The sequence below is a fragment of the Macadamia integrifolia genome, chromosome 8 (genome assembly GCF_013358625.1).
Source record: "Macadamia integrifolia cultivar HAES 741 chromosome 8, SCU_Mint_v3, whole genome shotgun sequence".
Lineage (NCBI taxonomy): Eukaryota > Viridiplantae > Streptophyta > Magnoliopsida > Proteales > Proteaceae > Macadamia > Macadamia integrifolia.
Window position 1 is genome coordinate 8,304,894 of NC_056564.1, and position 23,456 is coordinate 8,328,349.

A 23,456-nucleotide genomic window follows, 5' to 3' on the forward strand; every position below is an offset into this window, starting at 1 on the left:
ATGACTGAGGGTATTCCCAAAGGGTAGAATGAGAAAACAGATCAAAGCAAAGGTATTAAGCATAACAAATATTTTGATCTTGAAAATAATTGCATTTTGACTTAGTTATTTATAAGAATGTACTTGCTATTGACAATTTAATTGCTGGTTTTAGTCCTAAACACATGGGAAAAAGAACGCTACCCTCTAGCATTCTAGCATGTACTAGTATTCTACCTAGACATAGCAGGCATGGAAAGACCGTGATGATGCCTCGCTTTGAAGATGTTTGCATGTGCTCTCTCATCGATAGTTCCCACTGATGTGTACCCATGCTAGGAGGTTGTGTTCTCCCTTAAAAGAAAAAAAAAAACAACAAAAAAAATGTCACAACCCCGAAACAAAGAAAACGTCATATTTGGATTTAAGAGTTGATAAGAGTTACGTAAGGCTCCATTTGGTTGCAATGGAAACTTAAAGGGAAGGGAAGTTAAATTTTCATACTTTAAAAAGAAATGTTTATAATCATTACGCCATATGATTGTATAAACTACTTAATTTTTTTAACCATATTTAGTAATGATATATTTTACATGTAATTTTTATTTTACATATTATAGCAAAGGGTTTTGGATGCAAAGTAAAGTAAAATTTTATGACCAAATATGGAATGATTTGAAGTTAATGTTAAAGTCACATCGGTAATGATTACATATATTTCCTTTTTAAATATGAAAATTTCACTTCTCTTCCCTTTAATTCCTTTTACAACCAAACATAGCCTAATGGAAAAAAAAAAAAAAAGGGAAAAAAGGGAGAAGAGACATAGCCTTTGTCATTTTTGGGTAACGGCCCAGTGGATCTGTATTGGACCCAACTTTGTTGAGCGCAACAGCAGCTGTTGGGCCGAGACTTACAAATAAACTGATCATCTAAATTTAGGATGAGTATTGAAGATAAGATAAATTTTCCCTTCATTTCAACACATCAAGTCTTTTACTGGAAAAAAAAAAAAAAAAAAGTCTTTTACTGGACAGGTACACAAAACCATTCCAACAATGGAATCTAAAGATCAGTCCAAATCTTAGTAGACCTTCCATTCCCAATCTTAATGTAGGCCAAACTTTTAAAAATGGAAAATACTGGCAACGTTGTTCCATGTCCAAGACTCACATTGAAACATCCAATAAATTACAAAAGGTAAAATACCTATTACTTAACATAGAGACCCATATCAATGGGGTTGGTAGCCTAGTGGTGGTTGTGGATTCGAGTCTTGGCATATCCACTATCTCCCATTGATCCTGTAAACCTTTAATAGACTAAAACATGAGAATTAAATATCGACCCAGATCAATCTGTATCGGCCTGAATTGAATGATTTTACCCATATTTTTCATATAAGGAAAAAAAGATTATTTTCACGCTTTTACCTTTGATTCGATACTGATATCTAATTCAGGATTGGCCACTTAGAACCCTGCTCCTAGAAGTTTAATCAGTGAATACCCTCCACAGCAACCAAAAATATCACCATGAGACGTTGCGAAATGGATAAGGAACTGGATATCAGGATATCGCAAATCCAAAGGATTTAGCATTCAATTTTGTCCTCGTCAATTGAAAGAATCCGGATGAAAAAACAAAAGGGATGGCAATTTGGTTGACAGCCAAGAAAAATGTCCATGTGTTCACCTATACACCCCTCTCATATTAGCATATTCTAACCCTGGAGGACCACTTAATGTGGACCCTACTCTAAATTTTTTCTTTCCCATGTAATTGGAGAATTTTTCTGATTACCAAAATGAATAAATAAATAAATAAATAAAGAAGAAGAAGAAGAGAGAGAAAGAATTTTCCTAGTTTGTGGCCTGGGCAAGTGGGTCTTTGGAATTGGGTATCTAGTTTAACAATATGACTGGGCTAAATTCGATGGACAGGTAAGACCCAAAATTCCTTGATGTATTCAAATATTAAATTTCAACTGAAGTAAAGTTGACCATGTGATATAAGAAAGCATTAAAAAAATCATGAGGTTGCATATACAAATATTGAAGACATGATTGAATTTGAGTCTATGGTAATTCTAGACTATTACTTAGACATTCAATGGTCAAATTTGTCATATTACCCTTTCAGGAGGTAGAACTATGTTCGTGGATCCATATCATCATTTAGACCATCAATTAGGAAAACTTTTGCCATAATATCATCATACAAGAAAATTTTTACTAAAAAAAAAATTAACATTGTTTATAGAAATTTGTCTTTTTCCACCATTTACATTAATTTTTAGATGTATATTTTCTCATATATGGCTTCATTTGTTTTGATATTAATATTTGAAAAATAAGATAATATTATGTAATCGAGATTTTTATTTGGATAAAATACAATTGAATTTTACATATACCATCATTTATGCCCCGACAAATTTTACGTTCAATTTGACCATTAAATTTTCATAATCTTGAGGCACCCTTTGTTGCTTTGGGAATTGCACATGGTCTATGCCCATACTTATTTCAAGATTAATTACAATAAATTTTATGTAATTATTTTAAATAATTTTATAATGTTAAATAAATAGCAAATAAGAATTGAAATTTTTTACAATGATATTTTACCTCCTAAATAAACATTGAAAAGTTTAGGAACATATCAAAATTTATTAATATATTGGTCTCTAGCTCCAAGCTTTAATAAGGATGAACCCACTTTTTATTCCATGCTAAATTTAGAAGAGATGTAGATACATGAGTTTCTTTTCTTAGTATTTTGTTAAAGGGAAAGGGTATCCTAGGCACACAACATGGAATCTACATGCCACATCAATTAGTTTTCATGAAAAATTATCATCCATGTGGGGTTCACAAAAAATTACTGAGAAGAAGATGGAACCAAAAGGCTATTTGTGAGAGTAAGGTAATCAGAGAACACCATTACCCTCGAGAAATCTGCACATCTAGCATAGTGCAGAATAATATGTCTCGGCCTAGTCTCTTTTTAACTGGGATCTATCCTACCCCTTTGAGGGTTTTTGGATCACCCTCCTCCTATTGAACTTCTGAACTTTGCATGAGCAATCGGCACACATCGAGAGCTATTGAATCACTACTTGAACACATGTCAATCGCTCATATAGCAATGGATAAGACCTGAATGATCACCACTTAGGAGAGGATCCCGATCCCGACCTGCTTTTTGTGAGAGGGACTTTTACAGTAAAATTTATCTATTTTTTTCTTTAACATGGAAACAGAGGGGGTGGGGGTAAAGAAACAAAAGAATTTGAATTATAACGAAAACAGGGGGAAAATTTTAACTCATATTAAGTAGCTACAAACTAATTCAGTGAGGAAGATTCGAGCTGGAGACCTTCTTCGATGAGACAGTTACAAATCACCGGACTAAGCTGGTGTCCGCCTCTGTTTTCTGTTAATTAGCTCCAAACTCCAATTAACAAATCTATGCTTCCCTAAGTTACCGTTACAATCCTCTTCAAACAACAGACACGTGTCTAAACGAGAGCCAGTGCCCATAAATATCTCTCGTTCTCACTCCATGAATGGAAGTTTATTCTTCTGTAGCTTTTAGTATCTTCCAAGTTCTCCTACCCTGCTTTCTCGATAACGAAAACGTTTCGCGATAAGCCATGAATGCTGGAGCGTCTTTTCTCTCTCTCGCTCCAGACTTCTCTTATTTGCCGAAGCAAAAGAACCCTAATGCTTTTAGGGTTAGTAGAAAGATAGTCTGTTCCAACTCTGATTGGCTAAGTGAAAGGTTTTTTCGATTCTCTTGGAAGCCACAATACAATTTTTGTGTGCTATCGGTAAGATCAGTTTCGTCGGAAAGCTTTGGTCGAAGGAAAATCGGTAGAGTTTGGGCCGATGTAAAGTCAGAGCCATACGACATCGCGGACTCGGAACCGGATACTGTTAAGTTTCTAGATTCTCTGAACGATGTTGCTATTGCAGAGGATTCTCCGGACGGCATGGTTCCATGGTGGGAACAGTTTCCCAAGCGTTGGGTGATTGTAATTCTGTGTTCCTCTGCTTTTCTACTCTGCAATATGGACAGAGTAAGCGTCTTATTTCCTCAATTACTCTGCTTTGTGAAGTTAGATTGCTTCTTAATTGCATGGGAGTCAAACAATTGGCGATGATTCTGTCACTTTGATGTTCCTGTACTCTCTTCCTTCTGTGAGAATTTTACGTTCAATTGAAGCAACAATATGCTGGTTTCTGAGACAATTTGAAGGGTTGCAGGTTTACAGCTCTCCTTTCCTCAATTACTTTTCCTTGTGAAGTTAGATTGCTTCTTAATTGCATGAGAATCAAACAGTTGGCGATGATTCTTTCATTTTGATGTTCCTGTACTCTTTTCCTATTGTGAATTTTTTACGTTCAATTGAAGCAACAATATGGTGTGGTTTCTGAGACAATTTGAAGAGTTGCAATCTTCAAATGGTCATTTTCATTAGCGTTTTGGTTGTTGTATGTCATAAGGAGTTGTGACTGGTTGAGCTTGAGGTAGTTTGAATCATTAAAGACTTGTATTCTTGGATTCATTTCAGAGCTTCCCTCCATCTTGGTCTGCTTTCCTACAGGGAAACTATCTATGGCTGTCCTTTATTGTCAAATATTTCCTTTAGTGATTTTTATTGAACTATCCCATTTGTTCAAGTCTAGCGCGTTAACTTGATGCTATGTAAATTCAATTACTACTGAAACAGTGCCCCCCCCCCCCGAAGGTGATGAGTTAATAATAACAACCAACTTAATATATTATCCTGTACCAGAACCACTCTTTTCAAATTTCCTACCACATCACATTATTTCTCTTTTTGTCAATTTATTTATAGAGAGTGTAATTTTATGAGAATCATATCTTGAGAATATAATAAAAGTAAATGATTTTTTCATGCATATATTAGCTCGTACATAACTGGCCTACTTTTATATTAGTGGGTATGGCCATAGAATAATAATGATATGATAGTATGCATTTACATTTTCTGGGGATTATATTGGTGTCAACCACAAAAGTCTCCTTTGAAAAGAGTAATTGGGAATAACTGTTCCATTAATACTGATAAGTCATTAGGATCTAGAAAATTGGCATGGATTCTTCTCATTGTAATGTTGCAAGACTAATTTGGTTTGATTCAATCTTCTTTTTTCTGGGGTTACCTTCTTACCCAGGTTGGTGAACGTTGGTTGATCAAACCTTTTGTATTCACAACTTTCGATATTTTGTTGGGCTCTGAACTCTGAATTTTCATCTGTAGCTACGGAAAAAAAAAAAAAAAACTAGGTTACATTTTTTTTTTGGGAAAAACAATCTATTGCCACATTGTTGTGTCCAGATCAGTGTTCTCAGAATACAGGATATCAGAGCCGAAATCTGGTACATATTTGGAGTTTAACATGGTTGCCATATGGTCACAATTTCAGACAAAAAATGGGTAAAAGAAATGTTATGGAATCCAATCTGCCCAGCATAGATACGTCAGCTATTGAGACTCACATTATTATATTCCAGTAGAGGTTTTCATGGTGTTTCCTACTTTAGAAGAAAGGTGAAAGTTCTTAAGGGAGCTGGATGCCAGAAGATAAGTTCTTGAACTTATCTAAGGTGCAATCCGGTGCTTATCAGTCAGTTTAGTTGGCCAATGTTTTGGCCTAATCACTGTATTTTGATTTAATGGGCTTGCACATGTCATATTCATACTCTGTAATAATTGAACATTAATGAATGCCAAAAATATTCTTACATCACAAAAGTCCATAACACCCTTGGAGGATGTTTCATGACATCAAGAACCATTAGCGTATGATATTAATCTCTGCATTTATGTTTAAAACACGAAAATTCTTATAGTCATGGCTGTAGCACTTGCTTTTACCTTTTCAGTCATGATTCATGATTTTGACTTTTTAAAGCTAGCAAGATCTATTTTTCCTGGTAGCAATTCTGCAAGCCCAGTACGATATTTTCTACTTAAAAAGTAAGATGTCAGAAAAATATACTCCATCTCAAAGTGCCTAGATATCCTAGTTGAAGATGCCTGCTAGCAAAGTCACTCTAGTCTGTGAGAAGTGATGCTACATACTTGCTTCAAAGGATGTCTATATAGGCTGGCCATTAAAGTTCTCGCCCACCATAACTTTTGGCCAGGGTTAGAAGTTGAATGTCTTGTAACTAAATACAATGAATGCCATGTTCTTAACAAGAATCTATGAGCTTCACAAAATTATCTTCATTTGTATTGCCTAATAAAAATCTTCAATCTCATAAGACCACCCTTGTCCTGAGGTCAGCAGACATTGCCAATTACAAAAGCTACTGAAACTTGCCTACTTTTTTTTTTGGTAACAAATGTCTACTTTTATCAGTGTGATGATGCATCACTCTAATCAAACGTGGTTCTAAAGCATTTCTCTTCCCCATACAACAGTGTGATAGTTTGCATACATGCATTTTTCTTGTTTTTCTAAATTCAGAAAGGCATCATACTTCATTTCGCTCAGCTGGTAATCTCAATTGCTGGTTGTAGCAGTGACCGGTCAATCATCCTCACTACAAACTGAGGGCAATTCTCTGCCTTGAAATTATATATTTTGACTTTTTTACATTATGCATGTGGAAAATTTCCTTCAATACTGTAGCTTCAGGACATTTCCTCCCCCCCCCCCCACCAAACCTATTTATTTGTTATACGTTATTTTCTAGGGTTTGTTTATTCTAACTGGAAAATTTGATTTTTAGGTTGCTGGAGGTATATGGGCAGATAAAGTTGGTGGGAAGAGTGTACTGGGATTCGGGGTAGTTTGGTGGTCCATTGCAACAATACTTACACCTGTTGCTGCTAAGATTGGATTGCCTTTCTTACTTGTTGTCCGTGCATTCATGGGGATTGGTGAGGTTAGTTCCTTGATTTACTTGAGAAAATCTCAAACTGGCTGCCTCATTAGGAAGGTGTTCACATTTGGCCTTCTTATAAGTTTGAAAACGACTTATAGTTGTCTGGTTTTTATACTTTCTTTCAGATGTAGTTTCCAATTGCCTCACATCTATAGTGTAGAAATGAAGGAATTTGTTTGATCAAAATTCAAATACAAGGCAGATGACTGCAGCACAATTTCGATTACCTCCTTATCCTTTTAAGGATTTTAACCTTCCTCTTCTCCTAATGGTTATGATGGGTTCAAAGTCACCCAAGGATTACGGATCAGAATTCCCAGTAAAATTCCAGAATTGCAGAGAACCAGATTTCAGGAGAAATTAAGTATCAGAAAATCAGAGTCTGATCTGGCTGATAAGCTTGTCTAATTTGTAGGATATTCAATAGAACAAAATATCAAAGATGAAAGCAATCCAAGGGTCAGATTCTGAGATATGAAAAGCCGTGCTGAGGGTAAGATACTCAAGGACAGAATTCCAGAACCAGAAGTCGATAACAAGAAATAAGGCAATCTAAAATGAATTATTTAAGAGTGTAACTAAGTCGGAATATAGAAACTGAAGTGTGAACAATAACAGAGATCAGATTTCAGAAAACAAACTCTGAAATCAGAGTACACTAGAATTCGGATACTTTTGAATTCAACGGATGTGCAGGCCTAAGAACAGACCAGAGCTGATATTCAGATTCAGCAGAAATATCAGAACACTATTTTGAAACCACATGTTATAAACTCAATTCAGAAAATAGGGTTTTGTAGAACATGTCCCAGCCTCAGTAAACAACTTGATGGCAATAAATAAAAATAAATTAGAGCCCTAGATGATTTAGATTGAACCATTTACTTATATTGGTTCAGTTGAACCATAAAATTGGTTTAGACCGATGAACTGCAGGCCAAAAATAAAAGTCTGAATTCGCAGAGCCACAAACTCTCCTTCTCCTCTTCCTGCTAATGGCTGAATTCTGCATCAGGTTACAGTCCTTTGTGCTCATTATACATGACTGATCCATCTGGATTGGCTCTCCCTCACCTTCTTACCTACCAGGGCTGGCCTGGTAGCCCTTAGTACAGTTTATGCACTTAATTCTGAGTATATGAACTATCAAAAGAGTATGGTTGAATTCTTCTTGGTTGAAGGCTTGTTGGATTGTATTGCTGTCTTGTTGTGAGTTAGTTGATTTTTTTGCAGGGCGTTGCCATGCCTGCCATGAATAATATTCTGTCAAAGTGGATTCCTGTTGGAGAGAGAAGTAGATCTTTAGCTCTAGTATACAGTGGGATGTACCTTGGATCAGTAACAGGATTGGCATTTTCACCTTTGCTGATACATAGGTTTGGTTGGCCATCGGTTTTTTACTCCTTTGGCTCCATTGGGACTGTCTGGTTTGCAATATGGCTGAGTAAGGTAACTTTATTACAATCATCACATATCCTGCTGTTTGTATTTAATCAACATGGCCTTTTAGAAGTGTTTATGCAGCTACTACAATGGATCTTCCTATTATAAGGGAGTACGTTCAGTTAAATATATGTTTGCAAGCTAAGGTGTTCTATATTATCCTTACTGGCAGTGCATGTTTTACTTTGGCAACACAAAGAGGAAATATTTATATATATATATATATATATATATGTAATAACTCTGGTGTATTTATGATTGGGGTTACTAGAACTAGTGCTGTCCTGCTAGCATTTTATTGATGTGGTACATGGATAATTGAAAAGCCAGAAATCATGTCCATCCTTTAACATCAGGAGCAAAAGATGTTGAGAAATTGGTGTCATATGTTGGTATTGATATGTCAACATTAACTAGCAATTGTTGTCTGAGGCATAATGTTATTGCAGGGACAACATAATCTTGTAGTTCTGTAATGAAATTTGTGATATTTCATTATATTCATGAACATGTCCATTATCACTCAATATTCTGTCCTAAGAAGTTTTAGTATCCCAACTAGTATCCATTTTAAGAGGGAGTTGCCACAACCCACGTCGGCAGAAATTCAGTGACATGTCAATCTAAACCATGCCTGACATGCTTCATTACGGGATGATTAGAAGACTATATTCTTATTTTCTTCTCGATTATGACAAAAGAATCATTATCAATACATATTAACAGGAGGCTTTTGCAGTGTCTCTAAGTCGTTAGGTGTAGTTTCAAGAGTTCTTGTGTACTACTGATGCCTTCTTCCAATCAGAAAGAGGAGACATGATGTGGCTCTACATTGTTGTGCACTATCGATGTCTTCTTCAGCTGGGGCATACGCAATAAACATTGTCATGCACCCGTGTTAAAGATAAATATGTATAACAAGCCATTGAGAGTGAAGGCATTATGAACCAGGTCAAGTTTTGTTCTATGGAGGAAGAACCTTTGCTGAAAATCTCAGATCAATCCGATGGACTGATCTGAGTTTATGAACCAGTCCTTGTTGCACTAGAAAAGGGGTATTTCAGTCAAATCTCAAATCAGTCTATCAAATTGAAAACAGAATATCAAGTACCAATCAAATCTGATATATGACAGAATTATTCAGCAATAACCATCCAACAGAATAATCATATCGAATACGCACTTATCCAAAATCTAGGAATAAAGTGCAGAATTGGAGTAATGAACTTATCTCTATATCAGCAGGTGGTCTGATCTGAGATAAAATTGAATGGAGTCCTTCCTTTAGGGTTTAGAATATATGGTCAAAATCTTGAAGCAATCTAATGGCTGAATTGCTTAATCTCAAAAAACTGTAACATGTAAATTCTGGTAGAAAAAGAATTTGCGGAAAAAAAATGAAGGTCTGAACTTACTTGTAATGGATGAAGAAGATGATGGAATAATATAAACAACAGAAAATAACACCTGGGATATTCACTACAAGTTGTTTCAATTGGATCAAACACCAATCTAAACCTTGATAGCACACAAGGGGTTCCTTGATCAAACACAAGAGATTTGCAACATGAGGAGGAAAGAAAAAGCTGCAATTTTTTTACTATTTTTTTTTTCAATGTTGGCTTCCCTTACAAACATATATAGAGGACTCAAAACTAGTCTCCTAAGCTAAAAAGGAAAGGCCTAATCTAATCCTTAACTAATTAGGTAACCTAAATTGACTAGGAAACTAGCTCAAAACATAGTCAAACGTTAAGTCCTAACATGCCTATGACTTAAGTATGATGTTGACTGATGGCAGTGAAATAAATAATTAACGATAACTTGAACTGACCCAAAACAACTGAAAAATAAATCTAGTATAAGAAACTAAGCTCTAATAAAAGCAATCCCATATGCAGCCTTAATACCCATAGTTTAGGCCCATTAAAGTGGCCTATTATATTGAAAACCCCATGGACCAAAGGCCCAACATGTATACAACCCATCCCTACTAATAAAACAGAATCTATCTTTGTGATTTTTACTTTACTTTTTTTTTCTTTTTTGGGGGGTGGGGGCTGTGGGTGGGTTTCTTTTCACTTCCATACATGCTTAGATTTCTGATAATACTTCACCTTTGGAAACTGATGACATAGGCACACAGCTCACCTTTTGAAGACCCTGAACTTCGTCCTGAAGAAATGAGGCTTATTATTAGTTCCAGTGTCCCTAAGGAACCTGTGACGACAATACCATGGAGACTCATATTATCGAAAGCACCTGTCTGGGCCCTAATAGTGTCCCACTTCTGCCACAACTGGGGGACATTCATTCTTCTCACATGGATGCCGACATATTATAACCAGGTAAAGTTTCTAACATGTTTCCAGTTTTGGTTAAATAAATCCCTGTTCACAGAATGACAGACATAAGTTTCAAAGGCGGCTTGTAATCAATCATCTGTTTGTTATTTACTAAATTTGGAACTGTTTGTCATGTTTCACCATGTAGTTTAGTGTTTGATTTAAAAGTAATGTTAATCTGCTAAGATGTATTAACTATTTGGAGATAAAAACTTAAAATCTTGTTCAAAAAGTTAATATTGGATTAAAGGGTTGGAGAAATAAAGCGGATGGTTAACTGTCTGTTTTATTTTTCTACCAAGAAAAAGTGTTCTATTTTAGTTGAAACATGTTGTATAACGAGAAAAAAATTTAAAGTTTGAAAAACGGATGATTGTCTGTTTAGCTGTCTATCAGAAAAAAGTGCTCTGTTTTAGTTGATACTTGTTATTAGTAAGGAGAACATTTCAAGTTAAAACTGACAGATTGTCATGATGTGCTTTGTTGTTTGGGTAAAGAGAATGATGGTAATGTCACATAACATCAGCACTTATCATGTCTTTCTGATGCTGTGTGAAAAGAGGGTTGTCAATGTTGAGGAAAAAAGGGAAGATTAGTTCCACATAGACTGAGATGGCATTTCCCCCTCCCCTCTATTTGTGAGTCTACAGGAGGGATTTCTTTTTTGGAGAGGTTGGGGGGGGGGAAGGGGAGGGGAAATCTCTATTATGAAGAATATGGGACATTTTGGACATAATGAACCTCTTCTTTGTACTTTTAGGGCCATGGTTGATGTAGATAAGTCACTTAGGCGTATTTTATTGCAAATAAGCCTTGGTTTGTGTTATATATGTGTTGGGCCTTTGATCCAATGGGTTTTCCTTGAAATGAGCCACTTTAATGGGCCTAAAATATTGGTAGAAGGTAGGAAAACGAGATTTAATTCATTAGTTTAATTAGTTATTTAATTCAATAAAGGCCCATTAGGCTATTGGTTGGTTGTAAAGTCCTATATGGACTATTAGTTAGTTAATCTTACTCCATGTTGGAGTTCTAAAGTCAAGTCCAAGTCCTAGTCCTAGTCCTAGTTTGAATTCCTAGTTGTAGTAGGAATGTCTAGTCCTATTAGGAAACTAGCTCCTAGTTGTAGTAGGAGTGTCTAGTCTTATTGGGAAACTAGCTCCTAGTAGTAGTTTGATTGCTATTCTGCCCTCTATAAATAGATGAACCTATGTACTCATAATGGCAGATTTGAATAAAGAATAATTGTAGTCAATTGCTTAGAACAGCCGGGATAGTTGTGGGTGAGAAGCCCGGGCCGAGATAGTTGCTCTCCCCCACTTTTTCCTTTATTTCTTCTTGTTTAAAGCTTTCTATTTTATCCTAAAGTTATTGCTGTTGAATTATACGACTGTTGTGAGTATTCAAAAGTTCAGATCTGTCCAAGTTACAAACCAGAATTGATTCTCTCTCCTGAAGCCTACGATTATTTCTCCTAGGTCAGAAAAACAAGAAAGCTTGTAACTTCACAACCAATTGTCAGAATCCTCTCAACTTTGGGGGTTTTTGTACCCTCCTTAGGGACTATCTACGCCCAAGAGTGTAGCTCAATCGGACTCCCATAAACCTGGCCGCACCTCTCTCTCTCCAGCTCTATAGCAGGTCTTTCTCTCTCCTATCAGGTTGGGTTTTGGGCTGGTTTTGCTCTTGTATTGGTATTGTATCCTTGGGGGTTTATTTGATGGTCTTATTTCTTTGTTTCCTACTCCTCTTTGTATTGTTTGGGGTTATAAACTGCTGGGGTAGTATCTTGTAATCTACTCCTGCATTAAGTGGTATTAGAGCTCTGGTTGAAGAAAGCTTCAAACAATCTACCAGAGCCTAACCGAAGATGGTTCCATCAGTTCGTTACTTTGCTGGACAAAGGGATATACTCGACACCCTTAATTGGCTAGATTCTCTGGAGGAATACTTTGACTACTATAACTTGACAGAGACGCAAAAGTTTTTATATGGTTGCTACCGATTGGTTAGTTGTGCTCGGAATGGTGGAGAATCCATGAAAAGTGACTCAAAGTTCAAGGACATGAGCCTAGGACTTGGGAAGAGATGAAGTACGAGTTAGCGACCTAATATCTCCTTGCATTTATCCAAAGAAGTCTCTTCCCTCTAGAAGATTCTCATCAGAATACATCTACTGCTACCCAATCTAATGGTCAACCACGTTATTTTCATGGAGAATTCCTTGAATGGATTCGTAAATTGGATATGTACTTTGACAACTACAACTTAACAGAGACACAAAAACGTCAATATACATGTTCTCAGATGAGTGATTGTGTTTGAATGCAATGGAGAGTCTGTGAAAGGCAACTTTAAGCTCAAGGATGTAAACCTAGAACGTGGGACGAGATGCAGTATGAGTTAATAGGCATGTACCTATCTGAGCATGAACGAAGCAAGTACTTCCTTCCACCAGGTGTCCAAAAGCCACCCACAATTGACAAGAGCATGAAAGAATCATCAGCGTCTAATGCAAAGGAGCAACAAGAGAAGACACCTCTGACCAATGAACTAGAGGCACAAGTTGAGGTTTGTGTTAAAAATTTTCCAGCCATTCCTATTGTTGAGGAAGAACTAGTGATTGATGTTCCCATCAATGAGACTCAAGTGAAAGAAGTCGAAGGCAACAAGGTTACCACAGTGGACAATGAGGTTGAGACCGAGAAACTTGACACTACAACAACTGTGATGATTGTGAACAGCCAAGAGGAAGATCCTAAGGAGTTCAATAATGAAGTTGTGTTTGAACCATCAATGGAACTGGTTGGGAACCACCAGGTAGATGAACCAAAAGAGCTTTATATTGCATTGAAGTTAGAAGAAATTAAAGGTGCATATGTAGATGACCCTATGGATACATCCGAAGATGTTGAAGTTGAGCATGTGGAGTTCGTCATCCCATTAAAGTATCTTGAAAATCGAGCTCCTCACATTCTAGACTACATCTTTATTATCAAAGAGCTACTTGAATTTTTCTTCAGCTTGAAGAGGGACGTGCACCATGATATAATCACCCTCACACTCTACAAAATTCGAAGACGAATTTTTTCTAAGAGAGGGCAAGTTGATGTAGATAAGTCACTTAGGCTTATTTTATTGCAAATAAGCCTTGAGTTGTGTTATATATGTGTTGGGCCTTTGATCCAATGGGTTTTTCTTGAAATGGTCCACTTTAATGGGCCTAAAATATTGGTAGAAGGTAGAAAAATGGGATTTAATTCATTAATTTAATTATTTATTTAATTCAATAAAGGCCCATTAGGCTATTGGTTGGTTGTAAAGTCATATATGGACTATTAGTTAGTTAGTCCTACTCCATGTTGGAGTCATAAAGTCAAGTCCTAGTCCTAGTTTGAATTCCTAGTTGTAGTAGGAATGTCTAGTCCTATTAGGAAACTAGCTCCTAGTTGTAGTAGGAGTGTCTAGTCCTATTGGGAAACTAGCTCCTAGTAGTAGTTTGATTACTATTCTGCTCTCTATAAATAGAGGAGCCTATGTACTCATAATGACAGATTTGAATAAAGAATAATTGCAGTCAATTGCTTAGAACAGCTGGGATAGCTGTAGGTGAGAAGCCCGGGCCGAGACAGTTGCTCTTCCCCCATTTTTCCCTTTGTTTCTTCTTGTTTAAAGCTTTCTATTTTATCCTAAAGTTACTGTTGTTGAAGTATACGACTATTGTGAGTATTCAGAAGTTCAGATCTGTCCAAGTTACAAACCAGAATTGATTCTCTCTCCTGAAACCTGCGATTATTTCTCCTAGGTCAGAAAATCAAGAAAGCTTGTAACTTCACAACAAGACATCAAAATCCTCTCAACTTTGGGGGTTTTTGTACCCTCCCTAGGGACTATTTACGTCCAAGAGTGCAACTCAATTGGACTCCCATAGACCTGGCCGCACCTCTCTCTCTCTAGCTCTATAGCAGGTCTTTCTCTCTCCTATCGGGTTGGGTTTTGGGTTGGTTTTGCTCCTGTATGGGTGTTGTATCCTTGGGGGTTTATTTGATGGTCTTATTTCTTTATTTCCTACTCCTATTTGTATTGTTTGGGGTTATAAACTGCTGGGGTAGTTTCTTGTAATCTACTCCTGGATTAGTGGTTCTTATGCTCTCTAAATTTTTGAATGCATGAGATCCATGGATACTAAATGCAGCATGAGGGTGATCTGCATGCCCTCGATGCTGCAAAGGCTCCAACGATGTTTATCTTTTTGGGTCTTTTACATATGGAAGGACTGTCTTGAATTAGCTCATCGATTTTTTGAGATGTTACCTAAACAATTCAAAATAGGAGCCACACCCATGTCAAAATCAGAGGTGTGGATACCAAAACCAACATAGTACTGGCTTGGCAAGTGTCTCCATAAGTGTAAGTTCTTTTAGACCCCTCTTAACACACACACACACACACAGGGGCCATTTATATCTCTTCTACCAATGACACTGAAACTCTGTGGACCTAATATCCACATTAGTCTCCATAGATGCACAAAGTTTCAGCCAAACAAATATCACCATGCGAGAAAATAAAGCTTGAAAATATAATGGTTGAAAAGTCCAATCTTTTTGCAATACATGGAAGGGATGAAATGGCAGTTTGGCTCTGAAATTTGACATATGGGCTAAGGCCACTAACTTTATGCCCAATCTGCAATCTGCACTGCAGAAGCATTAGTCCGCATGGTGGAAAACCATTTCCTGTGGACGAAAGATATACACAGGTGACAGGCCATGGAGAGATCTTTCTCCTTAAAATATTGAGGAATTGTGGAATGATGGATAACCTTCAAATCGACTATCCAAATTTTGTGAGTCAAACACCTCTTGTCTCTGTTGGATTCCATTATCCCTAACACATCCATTTAACATAGTTAAATGATGTTTGTGTTTTGATACAACCAATTATTCCAAAAGCTTGAGCTGTTAACTAGGGGCTACGACAATGTATATCAACACACATGTATAATGTTTGATCAAGAGTTATATGTGCAACATATGGCCAATTTAGCTCTACAGGTGAATAGTAGCTGCTACTTATAACCTAAACTATGACTTTCCTTTTTCTTTCATGCATTGTAGAATATATCTTTTGTGAGGCCGATTCTCTAACTTAGGCTGTTGCGATGTCATCAGATTTTATCACTTAGAAATTAGTATGCTGCATTATAAATCTGATGCCACTGTGAATATGTGTGTGGTATGTTGATCACTGGTCATATTTTAAAAATACTTTGTGGACATTGCTGATGGTAAAAAAAAAAAAAAAAAATGGGGGTGCTTCTAACAATTGATGCAATAAAAGCTTCTAGTCTGGGAAGCAAGTTTACTGACATTTATTGTTGATTCCTTTCCAGGTCTTGAAGTTCAACCTCATGGAGTCTGGGCTTTTCTGTCTTTTACCCTGGCTTACGATGGCATTCTCTGCAAATGCTGGAGGGTGGATTGCAGACACACTTGTGAGCAAAGGGTTATCTGTTACAGTGGTTCGCAAGGTATCACTTGTTTTCTTTGATTGTGATTGATGGTGATGTCCTCCATTCCATATGCCATGACACAGCTATCCAGCTTGTTTTGTTTCCATGCACATGAACTTGCATTTCCGTATTGATTTTTTTTTTTTTTTAAATGCCAATTCTGAATTATTTAATATTACTGTTCTGCTACTTTTTCAATTAACGTTCAAATTAGGTGACTTTCTTCATATCCATGGCCATGTAGAAAATTGTGTTTTCTCGCCTGACCTCTCTGAATCTTCCTGAATGGTTTCAAGGATCTATTAGTACTGATCTGTATGTCTTAACTTGCCCAGTATGAAAGGGAGATCTCTTTGAATAACATGTTTCTCTTAATTATCCCTTGATGGAGTTCACCTTTGACCGAATCTGTGCTATCATTATTTAAGAAAAAAAACCCCTATAAATTAAGATTAATTTCGTTATTTATAAGATTTGGGGTTGTCAATTGTTACAATAATAATGCTTGGACTGCCAACGTGAAGACATGGGTTTGATTCTGGGCGGCCATTTCATGCAAAATATGGCAAAACTTGGCCCATATAGAGAAATCTCTACTTCTAGGACCAAATTTACTAGGAATTAAAATGCTAAAATCTTTTAAGAAATTGGATCTGGGATCTATATACTACCATAGTTCGAAATTTGGACTAACCCAGGGTTTGATTGGTACATTTGGTCCAATTTCAGATATGGAATCCTTCTTCCATCGACATGGTGTTGTGTTTTGTTTTAAGTATTTATATTTTGTGAATTTTCCAGTGATACAAAAATTTGTGGTTTGTGAAGAATCTCCTTGTTGCTCTCCAGGAGTCGAGCTTAAGATCTGGGTGCTTTTAGGAATTGAAAACATTCCAAAACACAATATTGGATTCAATTTGGAATTAAATTGGATACAAGGAAATAGTACATTTCCGCATTCATTTTAAAAGAAAAGAAAAAAAAAGGGACCAAGCCATATGAAGGAGTTAGCCCTCATCCATCCTTTTTGCTCGAGATACTTTTCCATCGAATCCCCTAAGTTCCGACAAGAGTCTCCCATAGTTGAATCCCCTCCTAATGGAGAAGGGAATGAGGCCCTCCCTATCTCCTCACACTGGGATTTCCTGATCATTTGAGAATCTTATCGTCCACAAGGTGATCTTTCCTCAAAAAGATAAGAGAGACCAAGAGGGTGAATATATAAGATTGATTCAAATTGGGATTAATAAGAGTTCAAGGCTTCAAGCCTATGACAACAACTCAACTTTATCCTAACTAAATGGGGTCGGCTACATGGATCCTTACCCTTCAATCAGTTCTATTTGAGTTAATACTAACAAGAGTTCAAGCCTATTTCTTCAAATTTCCATTCTATTTTAGTTCTTTTTCATTTATATTATTCTGTATGTTTTCAAAATTTAGTATAGTAGATTCATTTTTCGTCACGTATAGATTTTGTTTCTGATGGTTTTCTTTTTTCTTCCCACAATTTCTCATATTTAATGTCCAAAATTTTCTTATTTCTATTGCTTAATTCATAAATGACATAATTTATTATATTAATCTTTGACTGATTGGAGTTTTTATGGTATGGTTTTCCAAGAAATCTGATTATAATGCATTTCATTTAGATTTGGTTGTGCTTCTTTATCTTAGGATATCTTACATGTTTGGATTGCACTTTTGCTTAAAATTTTCATTGATTTAATCATTGTTGAAAATCTCATCGACCAATTTCCTGTGCATTAGTTATCTGCAGTAAATTCTTATAGGATGTATCATAGTTGTCAAGGCGTTTTAGGCAGTTTTGTAGGGTTAAGCCGCTGGCCTGGCTAGTCTGGCACTTGGTGTGACACTATGGTTTTATAATTGTTATTTCATTTACTTATGATATTATTCATAAATAAACAAACACCCGTATTTGAATCCAACAAAAATAGTTTAAAAATCAAATTCCAAAAGGATAAATAATCAACCCCCAATTCAAGAACAAAAGTTGGATTTTTTGTTGTAAGGAAATTTTCAACTTTGAAATGCTGGGTTTTTTCCTAAATCTGCAAATTCCCTAAATCTTATGACATAGTAAAACACTGCTAAAAACAAAAAAACGCTGTAAAATAATCTTTGTTCTGATGTCTATACTTTATTTTAATTTAGGAGATTTTTAACCACATTCACGCATCTTAAAATAAGTTTGACCGTAACATAACTTTATCAATACAACACGGATTTCAGCAATCTTGGATTTGTTGGAAAGCTGGTTTTTTGCTCTACCTAATACAAAAAGTCTCACTCACGTAAAAATAAAATCGTTTGATTAGTCAAACTTATTATAGAACAAGAACATTTCTTTAAATGTTGATTTTTTATGGCTTTAAGTGGTTTAGTGTTGATTTTTTGTCGTACAAGGTATATGTAGCATACTAAATAATGTTCAAAAATAGGAAAAATAAAAGTTCACACTTTGGCGCCTTGGTCACCTAAGCAACGTCTAGGCAGGCTCACTCTTTGGCAACCCTCCACCGCTTTAGGTCGCCTTGTCACCTTGACAACTATAGATGCATTCTATTAGGATGTTATCAATATTTTTCTTTCTATTTGCATCTTTAATTACATGTTCAGAATCAGAATCTGCATTAGCTTATTCATTTTACGCTCTAGTTATATGTTATAGGGGAGGGAAAAAAAGAAGTAATTTTAGGGAACATATTTTCAGTTCACATTTGCATGAGGAAACCTCACTTTTATAATTCTTTGCATGCTTTACTCTTATATTTCTTATTTTAGTTTCATTGTCATATAATAACTTCAACATAAACTATATGTGTGTTAGTTGACAACGTTCTTTAACAGGTCAAAACAGCCATTTTTGGGTTTAATGTCAGTTTCGAGTCAATTCTTGGATTCCTAGACCCTATTCCAGGTTGCACTTATTCTGTGCATCTCAGAATTCATTCAAGACTAAATACTTTTATGAAAAAACATCACATGATTGATAAAAGTGCAAATCAATCTGGGGGAATTTTTTTTTCTACAGTGACATCATAGAGATGCTACTGACGCCGAGTCATTGACTAGGAATGCCTGAAGTGGTGATTTACATATGAGAGAGGATATTTTCTCATAATAGCTACTTTACTTTTAAAACAGACAACACATTTGTCACATAACATGGCAATATTATACATAAGGGTAATATGGACTGTCTTCTGCTATTTTGTTAGCTGCTTTTAAATTGGGATAGTTTCTGTCTTATTCTGTTTAACTGATGATATTTTACTTCATAATCTTCTCACATGCTTTTCATTTTCTGTGGAGATAGATGTCCCATCATGAACTATATTTGGGACAAAATATTTTTACTTAGTACCTGATACTTAAATACCCAGTCATCTAGAGATGATTGAACTAGCCTTGATTCACCATCATTTTTCCACTCTAAGCCTTTTCATTTTGGAAGTGAGGTTGGAGATGGGTAAAGACAAGGATTAAATTATCGGTATCGGTCGGCTAAATTTAAGATACGTGCCGGAGAGTATCATATCATATCAAAGATACGCTAAGATATACTAAAGATAAAGAATTAAAGTATTGGTATCAGTCGCCGTACCGGTTGGCTAAATTTAAGATACGTATCGGAGATACTTTAAACCATGGGTAAGGGCTCATGAAATAAGCTCTGTTTGGCCCTAGTTGAGCATGTATGTATTTCCTCATACTAACTTCTGGTTTCTGGTTTCTAATGCTGTTGCTATAGCAACCTTTATTTCAGTCAAGATTTCTCACTTGCATACTGTTAGTTCAAATCAGTCAGTGCTAATTAACCTTGTTCCTGGAATGACCTTGCAGATTATGCAGTCAATTGGGTTTCTTGGTCCAGCTTTTTTTCTAACTCAGCTCAGTCACGTCGATTCCCCTGCCATGGCAGTTCTATGCATGACATGCAGTCAGGTTTGACCCAATTACCCATAGTGCTGCAAAAGATAATTATAAATAAATTCAGCAGTTCCTGCTTCAGTTTGAAATTTGTAACTCACTCTAAACATCTTTTATAGCTTATGGAAATATATAGAAATATAAATGGGATTCTGACAGAAGCACCAAGAACTTGTCACCTTCTCTTTAAGGTAAAAGATTATGGAAAATATAGGTCAAGAAAGCAGGAAGTAGTCTGATATTTTAGGACATGCTTGCCAGTCAAGAGTGTCCAAATGTCCAATTGTCTTAAGCTTGCCACTGACAGCCAGTTATCTTTCAGATAGGCCAAGATAACAGAATACAAGAACCTAATCTTATGTAAATTGACTTAAACCCAACTTTTTTAATCAAGTGAGAGTCCACAGAAGCAGTGGACCAGAACTTGTGAATTTTCCTAGAATATTCAATTTCACTCACTCATCATGAGAACCCTGGTGATCCACATATTAGTAGTCGATATTTGTGAGATCAATAACTTAGACAACTATAAGAATTGGAGTCGCCACTTCTGTGATATATGATTAATACATGATTATGGCATGCACGCTGTCAATGATTATGGAGTTTTAGTGAACAGGGGTCTCACCTGTATGTTCCAACTGTGAGAAGAGAATTACAAGAAATCCCACAATGTTATATTCATTAGAAAACTGTTCATAATTATGACACTTATTACCATAAATTGATTGAGGGGTGAAGCTCTATCATCCAGGATTTTGTGGGAAGATGGGAAGTAGTAGTATTTGATGTGAGCACTACAACCAGATGAAACATGAAAAAGTGTAGGCCTATAGATACGAATTCAAGGGTGAATTTGTTTTAATGGACACGCATTGATGCAACTTTTAAAATGGGTGATGCATCTTAAGGTTCACTAAGGAGTACGATTATTTGCATTATACCTAAAGAACAAATAGAAGGCGAGATAGAGTAAAAGGAGAAATGCAGGCATTACTCATGTCAAACAGCTTAAAAATTTAACTCTTGCAGTGCTACAAGGGATTAATACTTTTCTCCCCACCTTTGTTGGGAGGTAGGGTTGCAATATTATTGTTATTGTACTATAACCTGCAATTAGGCCAGTTGTAAGCAGCTGCTTTACTATCAGCATTTTTAATTGTTCAAAAAAATGAGAATAGTATTATGAGACATGATTAAGTTACAAATTGTAAGGTTTCATTTAGTTTGTGAGTATGTCTTCGGCCAATTTCCTAGTCCAAGTTACTAGTAATTTCTCTTTTCCATTTTGTGACTGTAGTGCTGTGACTTGTGTGCAATGATTTCTGTGTATGCATTGGGGGTGGGGAATTGTTTCCAGAAGCCTGTCTACTGGTTACTGTTTACATCTGAGTTAAATTAAATCCAATTTTTTGTGTATCTTTTGAGTAGGGAACTGATGCATTCTCTCAGTCAGGTCTATATTCTAACCATCAAGATATTGGCCCTCGATATGCTGTAAGTACTAATTCTTCCAGTTACCATGGATTCTCAATATATACATATGGGTCTGGATTTTCTACCCACATGCAGTCCTCCCTACATGGGTAGTTACCAATTAAACAGAATCTCCCTTGTTTATTGCTGTCGGCTACGATAGATATGCTGCTTCATTGGTAACTATCCATTTGGGGAGGACCCCATGTGGATAGAGAATATATATATATATATATATATATATTGCTATTGCTATTGCTATTAAGGTCAATACCATTTAATGAACAGTCACTATGGTTCTGTGGATCCTCACATCACATCACCCAGTATTTGAATGACTTTGGATTCAAGATTTATCACTGGTGTTAGAAACTTGAATTGGTGTTGAAGGAAGAGAAGCAAGACTGTTATGCCTTATCCTTACTTGACAAACAACAATAAAAACGAGTAATATATGTTTTATCTGAAAATAATTTACACAGGGAGTACTGCTTGGACTATCCAACACTGCAGGGGTACTGGCAGGTGTCCTTGGGACAGCAGCAACTGGTTACATCTTGCAACATGGTCTGTTCATGCCCTTTTGGTTTATTAAACTCTATTTAAGAATTCAATAAATATATATTTATATAGTGTTTGAAGACAAATCACTGCAAAATGTTTAGAAATCTCTTCATAGTTAATTAGAAAAGTAGTCATATACCAGGTGTTTATGAAGAGGAAACTTTGGGGCTAATGCCAATTTGGACTCTGTATTTTTAGGGAAAAATATCACTTCATGGCCTAACCAGATAAGCTTATATAGTCAGCCATGTAATACTGCCATGTGGCAGGATGATGCAGTGATCTGATAACTCAGAATTTTATCAGAACAGTAGGTCATGCACTTTACATGACTATTGTATTGGTACACTTCTATGACCTGTCGAAAGGATTGAAGAGATAGGATTATAGATGCTTGGCTGACACCAACTGAAGCGTTGGTCTAATGTCATGGATAAATGCCATATGTATCTCAAATGGACTTTTGACACCCTCGGCCTAGATCTCATTTTACTAATGGTTCTTCCCTCATTTGACTGTTCAGGATCTTGGGATGATGTCTTCAAGGTTTCAGTTGGCCTCTATCTGGTAGGAACTGTTGTCTGGAACCTCTTCTCTACCGGCGAGAAAATCCTGGATTGACCATCAGAATACCTACCTGATTACATTTGTAAGCTAGCTTTTGCCAACGTACATGACATCAAAAGAGATCTGGAAAATAAAATTTAGAGAAGCAAGAAGAGAAATCAAGGTGGGAGAAAAATGGAGAAAGGAATTCCTTGTGGTGTTTGGTTACACAAGTCATGGAATGCCAGGAAAACCACAATGAAGAATCACATAACCCACATAGCACAAAAAAAAAATTTATTCGCAGAAGTACCCCTTTCTCAACAGAATCAAACACATCAGCCCACTTGCTCAACAGAATCAAACACATCAGCCTCCAGCTTTGCCAGGCTGATTGAACAATGTGAAATTCGAAATCATCTTATTATGATGTCTAACCTGTAATCATTGATTGCATATATCTAATGGAGCAAAGATTTTTGTGTAATTGCCGTCAGCCATATGCTTGTATATTTGTACCAGGTTAACCCTTATCAATTTTGTTATATAATGTAATTAATCTGAGCCAATTTTTTTGTATGATTCTGTTGCTAATTCTCTCTTCTTCCGATGTCCTGTCCTTTATCTAGATGGAACAGAGATTTAGAAGTACTAGTTGTGACATAGGCTTTTTTTCAAACTATTGTTTTTTTAGTTCTCAT

At 36.1% G+C, this 23,456-nt stretch overlaps 1 protein-coding gene across 1 annotated transcript; it reads left to right on the forward strand.

The window, feature by feature from the left end:
* The first annotated feature begins 3,551 nt into the window (after positions 1-3,551).
* Positions 3,552-23,349, forward strand: LOC122087452 (sodium-dependent phosphate transport protein 1, chloroplastic). The gene is given in 10 exon segments (XM_042656599.1): positions 3,552-4,091; positions 5,089-5,186; positions 6,754-6,909; positions 8,143-8,358; positions 10,491-10,700; positions 16,093-16,230; positions 20,083-20,184; positions 21,601-21,666; positions 22,128-22,212; positions 22,733-23,349. Coding segments are annotated over 10 exon segments (1,623 nt in total). The 5' UTR covers positions 3,552-3,637; the 3' UTR covers positions 22,831-23,349.
* The last annotated feature ends 107 nt before the right edge of the window (positions 23,350-23,456 follow it).